Source organism: Dermacentor andersoni, chromosome 11, assembly GCF_023375885.2.
Source record: "Dermacentor andersoni chromosome 11, qqDerAnde1_hic_scaffold, whole genome shotgun sequence".
NCBI lineage: Eukaryota > Metazoa > Arthropoda > Arachnida > Ixodida > Ixodidae > Dermacentor > Dermacentor andersoni.
In genome coordinates, this window is record NC_092824.1 from 50,203,765 (window position 1) to 50,218,554 (window position 14,790).

General features: G+C 45.5%; 1 protein-coding gene across 2 annotated transcripts in view; it reads left to right on the plus strand.

The window, feature by feature from the left end:
- The window catches only part of Rab3 (RAS oncogene family member Rab3), a 98,930-nt gene that overhangs the window by 68,749 nt on the left and 15,391 nt on the right, over positions 1-14,790 (plus strand). For both annotated transcript variants that reach the window (XM_050167641.3, XM_055064757.1), the window contains exons 2-3: positions 6,138-6,362; positions 11,081-11,199. In XM_050167641.3, coding sequence (XP_050023598.1) covers positions 6,138-6,362; positions 11,081-11,199 — 344 coding nt within the window. The remainder of the gene's footprint in view (positions 1-6,137; positions 6,363-11,080; positions 11,200-14,790) is intronic.

Sequence of the window (14,790 nt, forward strand, 5' to 3'; positions counted from 1 at the left end):
GTCGTTCTTGCTTCCTCTCTAGTGGTCTAGCGGAAGTGTCGTCAACTGCCAACACTCATCTGAATGCAAACGGAACGGGAGAGAAAAAAGACGTCTGTTAGAAAGTCGGGAAAACAATTCCACCGCTGGCCTCGGTCTTGCTGCTAGAAAATGAAGCGTATTCACCATGTAGGACAGGCCAAGGATTTGGTGGATAAAAGGTAACACACACACACACACACACACACACACACACACACACACACACACACACACACACACACACACACACACACACACACACACACACACACACACACACACACACACACACACACACACACACACACACACACACACACACACACACACACACACACACACACACACACACACACACACACACACACACACACACACACACACACACACACACACACACACACACACACACACACACACACACACACACACACACACACACACACACACACACACACACACACACACACACACACACACACACACACACACACACACACACACACACACACACACACACACACACACACACACACACACACACACACACACACACACACACACACACACACACACACACACACACACACACACACACACACACACACACACACACACACACACACACACACACACACACACACACACACACACACACACACACACACACACACACACACACACACACACACACACACACACACACACACACACACACACACACACACACACACACACACACACACACACACACACACACACACACACACACACACACACACACACACACACACACACACACACACACACACACACACACACACAGTAGCCGAAAAGGTTACGAAACAGCAAGCGGAGTGCGTTAGTGCGATTGCACATGTAATACAGAAGTTCCAGCAGTCCACGTCTGTATGTCTGTGTCAAACAGGCAGAGAGAGCAGGGGGTGGGTGGTATGTTAGGGGAGTGGTTTTAACGATTACAGAAATGTGAAAGACATGGCAGCGAAACTAGAAAGTGACTGGGCTTATGGGAAACCACAAACATCAGAGCAAGTGAGTGTAGGGAACTGGTGACCACATCTAGAGCTCTAACAGTGCGTCATTTTTCTTCTTCGATAATTTGACTTAAAGGTTATCTTTGTTCTTTTCGGCCCAATGTTCAGCTTTATATCCTGTGGCTCCCTGTCGAAAATGCGGCACGCAACGCCCGCGCCTTCGCTGGGGCCGCCTGCACAGGCTCGGCAACCGCAGCTTCTTGGTTAAGCCACTTCGACTGTGAAACCAAATGGTCGCGTTTTATTTATTTACTTACGTATTTTGTTCCCATCACTGCTGTTATATGGAGCTAAGCCACGTTTGCTTTGTGCTTGTTCTGCGATCTTGTGATCAGTTGAAGTTGAAACGATAACCGTAGTGCGCGTATCAGTCCAGTGTAGAGATGTAAAATTTGATGAAATTGTGAAGGACGTAAAAAAAAAAGATTATTGCGCACAGAGCTATGAAAACCCCGACACATTTATTTCTCTATCACTGAAAAGAATATAATTGTTACATTATTGCAGCACAAAAGTCCCAGCAGAGCTTCCGGGTTCAATATCTAGGCACGATTTCACGTCAAGGCATTGATTTCACACGAAAGCGTCAAGACTGACGTTTGTATGAATCTGTGCGCGATTCATTTCCGCTTGACGCGTCAACGCTTCGCTGTGCGGCGTACGAAGCCTTCTGGACATTGAGGTTCGAGTGCACGTACACAAGTTTGTGCACGCGATCCCCTGCGAGCCTTTCGCGTAGCTTGGTACGCACATTTTCAAACTCGGACCAGTTTGTTTCGCATGCCGCAGAAGAAGGGGGGAATCTGCAGTACGCGACAGGAGAGAGGGCTCAAGGGTTGGTTGAAGCAAAGTTCTTGCCACCACGTTGATGGATCCAGGCGCTTCACAGACTCCCCCTTTTAACCAAACTTTTAGATACGTCGAAAGGAGTTGCATCGCAACAGAAGAATTCTGCGGGGAAGCTCTGTTTATTTTAAATTAAAGAAAAATTTATTCTGGTTGAACAAAACGAAAAAAAAAAGCTTTTTACCGAAATTTTCAATGTTTTTTTTTTTTTTTTTCAATCGCTTACATCTCTAGTCCAGCGCTGTGCCGCTTACGACAGACTGCAGCGTCGTTTGAAACGTCTGCTTTCCGTACGAGTAGACGGACTCATGCATGGCGTGCTCCTCAATCGAGCGGATTCTTATTTTGCCCTCTGTTCTTTTTTTTTTTTTTTTCGCTGCTTCGAGAAGCGAACGAAATCACGTCTCGTCAAAAGCACGCGTCGGGGTGGCGCCTTCAAAGCTGTCTTCTCTGCGGAGCCACCATTGCCGGGGCGGAGCCGACTTCTCAGTGAAGCGCCTCGAGCGGTTTTTTCTTCTCTTTTTTTTTCTTTTTTTGACGGGAGTTCGGTCGTCTGCTTACAGAGAGCATGCTTGCAGTTGGAGTGTCTCTTTTGCGTATGTGCTTGTCTTGAACTCCTCGCCTCTCCCCCACTGCGGCGTCATGAAGCGTCTATTTATAGACTATTCCACCGTTGTCGCGGAGAGAGGTACACGAGAGAGCGATAGCGAGAAGGTGCGAAACTGTGGCGCGCGCGCGCGCTTGTCGGGAAAGAAAGGGGGGGAAAAAGAAAAAAAGCCGGGCGCATGCCGACGCGCCGGGTCAGTTAGGCCTAACGTGGGGCGCGGGCTGCGTGGCCTGGATCCCGGCACGGATCTGGGTCACGGGCGCAGCGCCCCTATCCTGGAAACGTTCCGTTCCCGCGTGGTCGATGCGGGACATTGTGCGCGGGGGCAGGCCAGGCCTCTTCGGCGGCGTCGCCAGCATGCACTCCTTATTGGGTCGGAGATTCGCTTTCGCTTTTCCCCCTCTCTCTCTCTTTTTTGTTTGGCGTTGTCTTTCACGCTGCGTGCAAGGGCCTCTCCGCCCCTTCCACTCGTGTTCCTCGTTTTGCCGCTCTTTGCTGAGCTTTCTTGGCACTTTTGTATTGTGAGCTTGGGTCATGGTTGAAGACAAAGCGATATTGAGGTCATGCTTTATGGAGTTGATTTGGGGTCTCGGAGAGGCACGTATGTCTTTCCACTCACTGAACTGGGTCATGCATTCTTGTAATGGAGATGCCTTCCATGTTTTTTTTTTGTCTTCTTTTACCTAGCTGCTACTGATTCAGCATTGCCAGTGTTCTAGTAACAAACCGTCAAGATGTGGTCATTTTTTTCGCTTGTGACGGCTGCCAATCATTTTTTGTGAAAAGGAAAATGAAGTTTGCATTTTGACATCTGAGGTTAGATTTAAAGAATCATGAGATGCACTGTACGAAATCCTGGCTGGCCCTTGTGGTATCTTTTGTGGCTGGTGCTTTGCTTTTTAACTCTTTAACTGCTCTTTAACTGGCGACATGAATGGCAGTCGAAAGGCAATAGTAAGCTTCAATTCATTAAACCTGTCCTTGGGGAGTGGAAGACATGCTACCATAAGGAACGCTTCATCAAAGTAATTCATTGTCGTCTTCGGATAGGCCACACAAGAATTGCACATAACTGCTTATTGAGAGAGGAGGAACAACCAACATGTGACAAATGCCATGAACTTTTAACAGTAATACACATTCTAATCACTTGTCCACATCTCGAAACGTATAGAAAAAAGTACTTACACATATGGTACAAGTCACACACCCCATTTCACTCAATGATGATGCTAGGAGAAGATGCCCTGATACCTCAGACTGATGCGATCGACTTTTAGACGAAACAGATTCTTTAAGTAAGCTTTAATTAGCGCAGGGTATGCTGCATTTACTAACGAAATTTACCAACCGGTGTCTGGTGCAGCATAGCCTTAGTCGCTTTTGTGCCATTAAATCCAATTTAAGTATAAACCCCATGCAAGCGATCTTGCACGCGACAGCGACAAGCGACGCGATGGAGATGGCTGTCGCGTTCGCTCGTCGCCTACAAGTTGCACCCCATGCGAGCGATGACTTCGAGCGACGTCTCCCCAGTGTTGCCGGTATGAGGGCAGCAATATAGGCGCCGAAACTAGCGTGACGCGTGCTTTATTAAATTAAGTTGATGTATTTTACTGTAAAAAGCAGCATAACTATTCCTGAAAGTCTTGCAGTAGGTTCTTATCCTCGCACGTATAAAAATTCAATCGTTTGCTCGTTCCGTGCGACAATCGGAAGTACTGGAGTTATGTACATCCAGTTCTGGCTTTGCGCTATTGGCTAGTCGCTCATAGCACTTCCGGGCGACGAGCGACGAATTCTAGATTTGCAAAACCGAGCGATCGCGCGACAAGACCGAGCGATCTGTTCAAGCGACGGCCCGATCCGTCGCGCGAACCCGTCGCTCGTCGCTGTCGTGCACAAAATCGCGCTAATGGGGTTTAGCCTTTAACTAAGTAAGTAAGCATATATTGTTTTGAAAATGTAACTGAATTAGTTACATGCCCTAGCACGCAGTTTGTTAGACTCTCATCTTTTATCATTTGTGTTGGGACTTTGACATGACACTTGCAAACTTAAGTAGATGATGCTTTTTTAGGATCACTGGGGTGCAGAGCAGTCGGGTGTCAGAATGTCGGAATTCTAAGTGCTCTTACACAGTTTGATCTTTGCTGTCATTTGTGAAAAGGAATGATGCCATGCCTGTAAAGAGCAAAATAGAAAATCTTGCTCAGGCATTGACCGTTTAAGCAGCATTTTGGGAGCTTCTTTCAGTCCTTTATTTTTCCAGCAGCTCCTTAAAGGGGCCCTGAACCACCCCTCGGACTTGGTGAAAGAACATAGTCCGCGGGTCTCATACGCTGTTGTGAACATCTCAGCCAAGTTCTGCTGTCGTACGCAGTCCGTGGAGCTCGCAAGCGGAGTGCGAAGTCACTTTTCTCTCAAACGCTCTCGTTTCACAAACCCCATGATCCTCGCTCTTTTCTGTGTGCTCTATTTCGTCATAAAGCACACTCCAATGCACGGCTGCTATTGGTCGCTGCGCTCGGCTACACCGCGGCCGCCGCGAGGTGCCGCCACGAATCCAGTGGCTAAGCGCACTGCGGCTCTCTGAGGACAGCCGCGTTTGGCTTATGTTTAACGCGGCATAGGCACCAAATCGGAAATTTGAACTGTGCGCCACGGTGACGTCTCCGCTGTAGCCTTCGCAGTGCAAGGCATTGGAGAAGGAAGGGGAGCACAGCTGAGGCCGTGTTTGATTGCCGATAACTCCGCTTCTGCTGAACGGATTGAAGTGTTTTTTGCGGCAAACGAGAAGAAAGGGGGTTAACCGAGGGGCCCAATTTTTATTAGTCATATCTTAAGAAGCCAACAAACGCTGACACCAAGGACATAGGGGAAATTACTTGTGCTTAATGAATGAAGTAAAGAAACGATAAATTAATGGAAATTAAAGTGGATGAAAAAACAACTTGCCGCAGGTAGGAACCGAACCCACAACCTTCGCATTTCGCGTGCGATGCTCTACCAATTGAGCTACCGCGGCGCCGTTTTCCCATCCACTTTCTGTGGGAAACGATTCACTTTAAAAATTAGGGATTTCAGGGTTGTGAGAAACGCACTTCAGTAGCTCAGTGGCTGTGGCACTGCGCTGGTGACCATGAGTTTGTGGGTTCAATCGCCAGCTGCAACGACCGCATTCCAGTGGAGAAAACCGCATTCCAGTGGAATGCAAAAGTGCTCGTGTTCCTTGCTTTCAGCGCACGTTAAAAGAACCCCAGGTGGTCACCATTAATCCGGAGTCCTCCACTACGGCATCCCTGATAACTCATTGTGCAGTTTTGTGACACGTTACATGTTTAGTTGTATCATTGTATGTTTGTCGCATTCAAACATTTTGTTTTGTCTTTGTCAAAGTGCAATGATTGTGCACAGACCCCATCAGGCCTTTTGTGGTTTTTATTCTCTGCCACCAGCATATTGTGCTGCCTATGTACCAGAATGCCAAATTAAGAATTAATGTGGACGTAAACTCCACAATTTGATTCAATTCTTAGTGTTATGGAAACTCCCATGTCCTGGCCATGCTTCCTGATGTAACTTTCTCTCTTTGCCTTTGTGTGCAGATGGCGGGAACGCAGGACCAAAAGTGGCAAAAGGATGCAGTGGACCAGAACTTTGATTACATGTTCAAAATCCTCATTATTGGAAACAGCAGTGTTGGCAAAACATCATTCCTATTCCGCTACGCAGACGACTCCTTTACGTCAGCCTTTGTCTCCACAGTAGGCATAGACTTCAAAGTCAAGACGGTCTTCCGACATGACAAGAGGGTCAAGCTCCAAATTTGGGTGAGCAATTTCTTTTAAAGCGAAGCTTTCTTTGCCTCTTCCTTTTACTTTTCCACTGCTGCTGCTGCTGCTGTTGTCTTGCAGGCCGCGTCAGGGAGTGGTTCAGAGTGTGTATATACAAGTAAGGAGTGTGGCAGAGAGAAAAGGCAACATGATAAACTTGTTCGGACTTTTCCATCACGGTGTTGCATGAGTGCAATGCCCTCCGGAGCTCCCTGGGTGACACCACGTTAGCCTCTTGACAGCTGTAATTATGTGTGACCTCCCCACAAAAGCATTGTGGAAACTGCAGTGCTTACCTTTCTGCTGAGGTGCAAGACCAGGTTAGACAGAATGGTAGAGAGGAGGTAGGGAGACCAGGCAGAGAATTGGTAGAAGCATCACTCTTCACTCGCAGTTTCCATACAAGTGGGGAGGGAAAAGATGACGTCAGAAGGCAAGGAAACGCTGCTGCTATAGACATGAGAGCGGTTGGGAGAAACGTGAAGTTATGGTACGGTACGTTTCTGCTATTTCTGCAAAACACCACGCAAATTTGTCAAGTGGACAACTGACGCAGGGCATGCAGATGCAAAGCCATATTAAAGCACCGTAGGGTTTGAGCGAAGCTACGGAAGCGGTTGCAAGTCAAATCAACACTTCTGTGCCCGCTGCGGTAGCTTTGCGGACATGGCATTGCTTGAGGTCATGGGTTCAACCTTGACGATGGCAGCCGCATTTCAACGGGAGCAAAATACAAAAACGCTCATGCACTTCAATTTAAATACACGTCAAAGAACACCAGTGTGTCAAAATTAATCTGCAGTCTGCCACTACAGTGTGCCTCATAATCTGATTGCAGTTTTAGCACATGCAGAGCCATAATTCATTTAAATTTTAACATTTGTGCCACGATGCAGTGTGCCATGTGAGGCGATGTGCCATGTGACAATGCTCATCCCTCTCAGAGACTACGAACAATGGCATACTACAACGCCTCAAGTAAACATGTCTCCCTGTGTGTTCTGTGTACTACACAGACAAACAGCACTTGTGCACACAAGGTGACGTTTAGCATCAGCTCACTACTCTCGTGTTGGACTAAATGTTGAAGAAAAACATTTGCCGTCAACATCACCGTTAATTATCGTCAATCAAAGCAAACAGCACAGAAAGCTTTGCTTACATCGATTCCCACAGTGCATGGGATCCGCATAATTTTTTTCTATGTGGTTTCGTGGCTGGGGGTGTGCATAGCCACACCTAAAGGCAAAGTTTACATAAAACATAAAGTGGCTGTACATGTTGTGATAACCAAATATAGAAAATTCTTTTAAAGCAAATGTTTCTTTGCCTCTTCCTTCAACTTTTCCACTGCTGCTGCTGTCTCGCACCCTGCATCGGGCGGTGGTTGAGAACATATGTAATGTACATGGCAGGGGCGTGGGAGAGGTGTCTATGAGACCTTTCCAACAAACACCGGGGCGTCACAACAATGCCCTCTGGAGCTACCTGGCTGTTACCACAGTGCCCTCTGGAATTCTCTGGCCGTCGACACAATGCTCTCTGGAAAGCTGTAATTATGCGTGAGCACCCCGCAAAAGCATTGCAGAAGCTGCAGCACTTACCTTTGTACTCACACGCAACAGCCAGGAGGAGAGATAGAATGGTAGAAAGAGGAGACAGAGAATGCGTAAAGCCGACGGCATGACGAAACGGTTGAATAACCACTCTTCACTTGTGGCAGCTTGCATACATGGGAGGATCGCGGGAGGAAGGAAATGCGCTGTCAGAAAGCATGCTTTGTTCACATGTTGTTAGACAAAGTGTCACAAGATGTCGCGACTGGAATTATTACTGGAAACCAAGTTTACCGTAACCCGGCACTTCCATAAAGACTAATATTATGTGTATGCACAAGCTAAAGCACTCGAATAATCACCAAAACAAATATTTCATGCTCAGCACATATTTGTTTTATATTACAAGGCCTGAATATTATCCACTATCATTTTTATCATGTTACCTTACGTATCAAGCAACACATGGAAATAAAATGTTTTCTGTCATTGCGGTATGGTAGCATAAAATAGTATTACCGCACCGTATACCGCACTTACTTTACTGTAGCACAGCACTGCTAAATCTCTCTGATGTCATATTGTTGTCACATACACGCTCATATCACATGTATAGTTACTTGCTTTTCTTGAGCATTCTGTGCCACCTGATCACACTTTGTGCATACCCAAACGAGGCTAAATAACCATCTACTCACAAAATGCTTTGGTTAACATTGATTCTCACAGCACATAGGTCTGCATTTTTTTTATATTTGTAAAATGCATCATATTTCATTTCGTAACTCTCTTTCATAATCTGAAGATTTCGGTAATCCCTAAGACAATCCCGGCCACGGCGCCTGCATTTCGATGGGGGTGAAATGCAAAAACATCCGTAGTACTTAGTTTTAGGTGCATGTTAAAGAACCCCAGGCTGTCCAAAATATTCCAGAGTCCTCTACTACGGCGCGCCTCATAATGAGATCATGGTTTTGGCACGTAAATCTCCATAATTTTGTTTAATCCCTAAAGCAATTAGGAATTTGGTGACTTAGATGCAGATGCAATGAGGTTATCCTTGAACCTCATTGTCTCAGCACCTATGCCTGTCAGGTATTGAGCACCAAATAGAAGGTGTGATTTTCATTTGCTGCAGCTGCTTAGTTTCTGTGAGAACAGTATACAGAAGTACCAGTATAATGTTGAGCGCATTTGCAAGCTTGCTTCATGGTGCTAAATGTGCCTATTGTAAAAGATATTTCTTTGATTGAATGAGTACAGCTGCAGGTTCAGTAATGGTGAAAAAAGAATCAACATTGGAATAAATCGTTCTGAAAAAAAAAAAAAGAAGAAAGATACACAGCACTTGAGCTTACCCTATCACTAAAGCTTTTATTGGAATCTGTACAGAGTATAGGCAATCACGAAAATGAGGCAACAAAAAGAAAGAAGGAAAGGCCGCAAGAAGGCAGAATGATGATTACGTGACCATTTACACCAGTAAATTCTTTATCGCTCATCAGAACGAAAGCCTGTGGCCGCATTTCTTATCATTGTAATTTCATTTTCCACTCTTTTCACCCATCATTATCGGCTCAGACATGCCTCTCGCACACTGCAACGAAATCGTTACTGCTGGGATCGGCCACTCAGCATGCCACATTGTAAGAAAAGAATGAAAAGTGAAAATGGAATTTTACAAAGTACACGCACCGATGACAGCTTTTTGTTCGATACATGATGCATCGATGATTTTGCGTGGTGTCTGATTGTGACTACATGATTAAATGGTGGTGTTCTTATGTTGTCCATTTCTTCATGCTCTTTGTGTTCCGTTCGCGCTTTCTTCTTCCCTCATTCCCCCTCTTTTAATTTACCTTACTAGCTCCGCCAGATGGCTCTTCTTCTGCAGGGTTACTGTTTTCAGTATGCAGAAAAATAGCACATAGTGATTTTATTTTCTTGAATTGGTCATTATTTAGGTCTACTTAACTAGCACATACATAGTGATTTCTTTCTCGCGATTCATCAATGATGTGATATGCTAGCCACAAGAAGGTTATCCTCTATTTCGTACTTAGTCGGGGATGCTGTGAAAGCTACGTTAGTACTTGGTAGTTAATTGGCTTTTGATATCTGTGTGTTCTACTGAATAACTTCTTATACTACAACTATAACATTTGGAGATATTGTTGCATGAAATCAAATGTTGTTTGTATGCCATTGTTGCTTTAAATATGCAACACATAATGTTTAGGTTATGAATGTAGGCAGTGTACTATGGAACCTATGTAGAGAGTGCAGTTTGTGTTCTAACATCTAACTCACCCATTTCGTGGTGGATAGGTTGAGATAGGTTACATCCTCTACGTAGTACTAATTTCTTTATGTACACATTGTGACTACAGCTTATGAAATCAACATTATGTGAAGTTACTTATAACACATCCCTGTTTATTAGGTTCATGTGGCACGCACTATTTTTCAGTTGGGAATGCAGTCGCTGCGAATATTCTCTCTAGTCTCCGCAGTATGAAACGGAGGTATAGCATCACGAATGTGTGATGGCAGGGAACACTAGATTTTTTTTGTCGTGTGTACTTCATCCTAAAATTCTGTTTCACCTCATCATTAACTGTTGCCAGTTTGAAGTAAAGGCTTCATGCAGCAACATACAGGCGACCGCAGGTGTGCTACCTCGAAAGCTGAAACAGTTTTTGAGATTGTATGCCTCCTGTGCATGGATGTGCTCTTCCACTAATATCCAGGTGTGAATGCTAGCTGGGATACCTTTGCACCTCTGCTTATGCTTCAGGTAGCCACAATGTCACAGTGTCAAAGTTGATTTCTTTCGGTCTAGCCAAGCTGCTGTGGCGACCAAGGCATTGTGGGTGAGCGACACTCAGTCCACCACTTACAGAATTTTTTAGGCAACGAAACTGTCTTTGTACAAAGAGAGATTTTTTGCTAGCACGAGCTCTTATCTTTACTGTCTGAGTTTTATACCATGTTAACGAAATGCAATTGATCCACTTGTCTTTGAGTTAATGAAACCATCTACTATGACATTGCTCTTTGCGCAAACATAATGCCGACATGAAAAAATCACTCAGCTATGCCATCACATTTGGTGTAACAAGCTCTGAGGCACCTTTGTGTTGCTGCGGTTCTTTGCAGGACACAGCTGGCCAGGAGCGCTACCGAACAATCACAACGGCCTACTACCGTGGGGCTATGGGTTTCATCCTAATGTATGATGTTACTAACGAAGAGTCTTTCAACAGTGTCCAAGACTGGTGAGTCTGAGCCAGCAGTATCTTCCTATACTGCCATGTATGTTAATGACAGGGAGCTGCAGTTCTTAATAATAGTGTCTGTTTTATTTACTGATTTGTTTTGCTGGTTGAGGTGACATCAACTGACCTTGAGCTCGATGTGCATGTTGCGCTAAAGGAAGCAGTCTGCTTTTTTTTTTTGCACCAGCTCATATAATGCTTGACAGCTAATGTTCGCCAAAAATATTTGCAAAAGACTCATCTATATTTAGTTTGTTTATCTGTTCAGTTGTCTATAGCATTTTTCCAAACAGGGGAGCACATACTGGAGCATGTAAAAAAAAAGTACGAAATGGCCAGAAATACTAGTAACACTGGAGTACTTTAAGCGGTCTCTATGTTTGCCGAGGCAACAGCACTGATAAATAAATTCGTGGCAGCGATTCTTCCATGAGAATATGAAGTGGCCCGAGGGATACAAAGTTGGATTGGCCTGTGACAACACATTCCACAGATGAGGCGAGATTACGTCTCATTACATGAGCCCATGCACAGCAAGGTGTGAATGGGGCGTTATTGGTTCAGTGTCTTAGAGAGCAATAATAGCATGAGAAGGTGAAACAAGTGAAACAACAAATGCCAGTGCTAACTAATTGAAGGACTTTATCGCACACAGTGCACACATTTCCCACAGCACTCACGAGACAGCAATACATGGCTCTTGGCTTGTCCATTACGTTAACCCTTTAATGACGGCACATATAAATATCGGAAAAATATTCAGTTTCTATCCAGATTGCAAAACACATGGAGAAGGACTATAATCAACAAAAAGGTAAAATATTTTGCATAAACTTTTTTCAGCAACAGGGTGGAAACCCCATGCAGTAAACTGAAAGGGGGCTTCACCGTTAGCTACGTATGGTTTCGTTTGGACTTTGTACAGACAGCTCTGATCATATGTGAACCACAGGTGTTCATTTCATTTGCTTTACATCACGTGTCATGCCAGTGCAACCAGATATCTTGCGTTGGTCTGTCTCCTCTGACCATGCTTTCAAAAGAAAACGAGTCACCTGCCAAACTTCTTCCTCGCCTTGCGCTCCTGCTGCAAACCAGAAAATGATGCTTGCTGGCTGTCATTCAGTGCTGGCTGAAGACATTTAGCCGGAAACTTCATACACAGTATGGAAACTTGGCAAGAAACATTTTTTTTCTGGTATGTTACCTGTAGGCAACACTCGTCGATAAAGGGTTAATATATTTGCTCAGTACTTTGGTCCATTCACCCATAACTTGTACTCATGCAGAGTTTGAGAGATGCTGCTCATTTTAAAGAGACACTAAATAGGAATGTTAAGTCAACATAGCAAATTATGCTTCTACAATAACAGAACGGCCACCAGAACGGCTTGGCAAGTTTGAAAAAACCCATAAATGAAATATGGCTGGTCCTGGTGCTTAGAGCTGCACCAACTCATCATGATGTCCATGATTTCGACGATGTCTGTTTGGTTCTAATCAACTGTTTATTGGTGACGGACTGCATTGCATTCTAGGTCAGGCTTTGTGATAACAAAATCTCAACTACCTTTCATTATATCCTATATTCGTTATGAGCATGTTTCTGTCGCACACTGATATAGGCGAGAAAAAAATTTTAATCATTACTTCAATAATTCGTTATATCTAAGTTTGGTCTGTTGAGGTTTGACTGTTTAGGAACAAAAAAGGCTTATCGTTTTGAAGACATTACTGCACCGGAATGTCTCTGATACGAGATAATACATCAAAATTCATTACGTCAGTCTAATACAGTGGAACCCCGTCCATATGTTTTTCACCGGACCGGGGAAAAAAAAAACGTAATAGCCGGGAAAAGGCAACAGTGAGGAAAGCTCCGAAAATGAATGAAAAAAGTGCAGCTTCAACTATAGACAATTTATTTCCACAGAGTGCACTTAGGACTTAAAGAAGTCCAGAATGCTGGCTTGCCATTTCTTTCGCCCGCTAGAAATCACCACACGTTTTCTCAATAGCCTGGAAGGCCGCATTGCTGTCAGCGTCACTGTGAGGTGCGACGTACCTGCGGAGGAGGTCCAGAGCCGCCACGGCTTCTCCAGAGCTAGGATTTGGCAACTCCCCGGCATCATGCGGCTCGTGCTCCTCATCGTCATCGCAGTCCGCGGCTTCACTCGCGACCGAGTTCTCAACGATCTCGGCGATGCTCTGACACTGACGTCATGACGGCAGCATCCACGGCAACGTAGTCATCGTATGTGACTCCCATGGCACCCAGCGCATTCATTGCCTCAGCTAGCTCTTCTTCACAAGAGGCAGTTTGCAACTCTTCAGCTTCTGTGGCAGCTTCCATCTCGCCATCCACGCGAAAGCCGCACCGCGCGAAGCAGTGCTGCGCAGTTGACGCACTCACTGCAGTCCACGCTGAAGCGACGTAGTGCATAGCATCAAGCACCGAAATGGTCACAGGCTGCTGTCCGTGATCAATATGCACGAGCCAATGCTTGACAATGCACTTTCTGTAAGAATGCTTCAAGTTTTTTATGACGCCGGCATCCAACGGCTACAAATGGCATGTTGTATTTGGTGGTACAAGCTTTACGTTCTGAAGAAACGGCGGGTCTCTCGGGTGGGCAGCACAATTGTCCAGAAATAAGATGACACTCCTGCACTGGGCACCCATCTTGTTGTCCAAGTACCGAAGAAATTCTTCGAACAAAGAACATGTCATCCATGCACGACTGTTGCTTCGGTAGTGACATGGCAGCAGGCGAGTATTTTTCAAGCACCGTGGGTTTCGATATTTGCCAATTACCCATGGTTTGAGCTTGTCTGAGCCATCCATGTTGCAGCAAAGGAGCACAGTTAGTCGTTCTTTGCTACATTTGCCTCTGTGGCATGCTTCGCACTTCAGGCTTAGTGACTTAGATGGCTGCACCCGAAAGAAGAGGCCCGTTTTGTCGGCATTGTAAATATCATGAGGCTCATACCCCTTAATTATTCCAGATAGGGTGGCCTTCCAATCATCTGCTTCCATGTTGACACTCGCTGCTTCTCCACTTACCATGTTATAAGCAATGCCGTGCCTCTTCTGGAAACGGTCGATCCAGCCATTGGACGCCGCAAAGTCGGTGATGCCCAGTTTGTTGGCTATGTCCATCGCTTTCTCGCGCAAAATGCTGCCGTCGAAGTTGACACCGGCAGCGCGAGCTTGCTTGAACCAGGTAAGAAGAGCCTCGTCGAGGTTTCCATACTTGGCGCCACGAGCCTGCTTTGCTTTGCTTTCGGGCCGAAGAGTGCAACATTCCCCTCTATCTCGGCACGCTTCGAGACGATGCTGTTAAGCGTCGAGGGTGGGAGACCAAGGACCTTAGCAATGTCGACTCTCTTCTGCGCTGGCTGCCTGTCGACTGCGTTTAATGCGTCCAGCTTTTCCTCAAGGGAAAGCGCCTTCCGTTTGCGCGACGCCATCTAAGCACAAGTTCGACGTTCACGAGGCTTAATGCACGATAGCACGATAGAAGAGGAGTCGACCTGTCCAACAACCGCACGGTGACCGTAATCACAGTGATAATAGTGAGAGCATTTGGC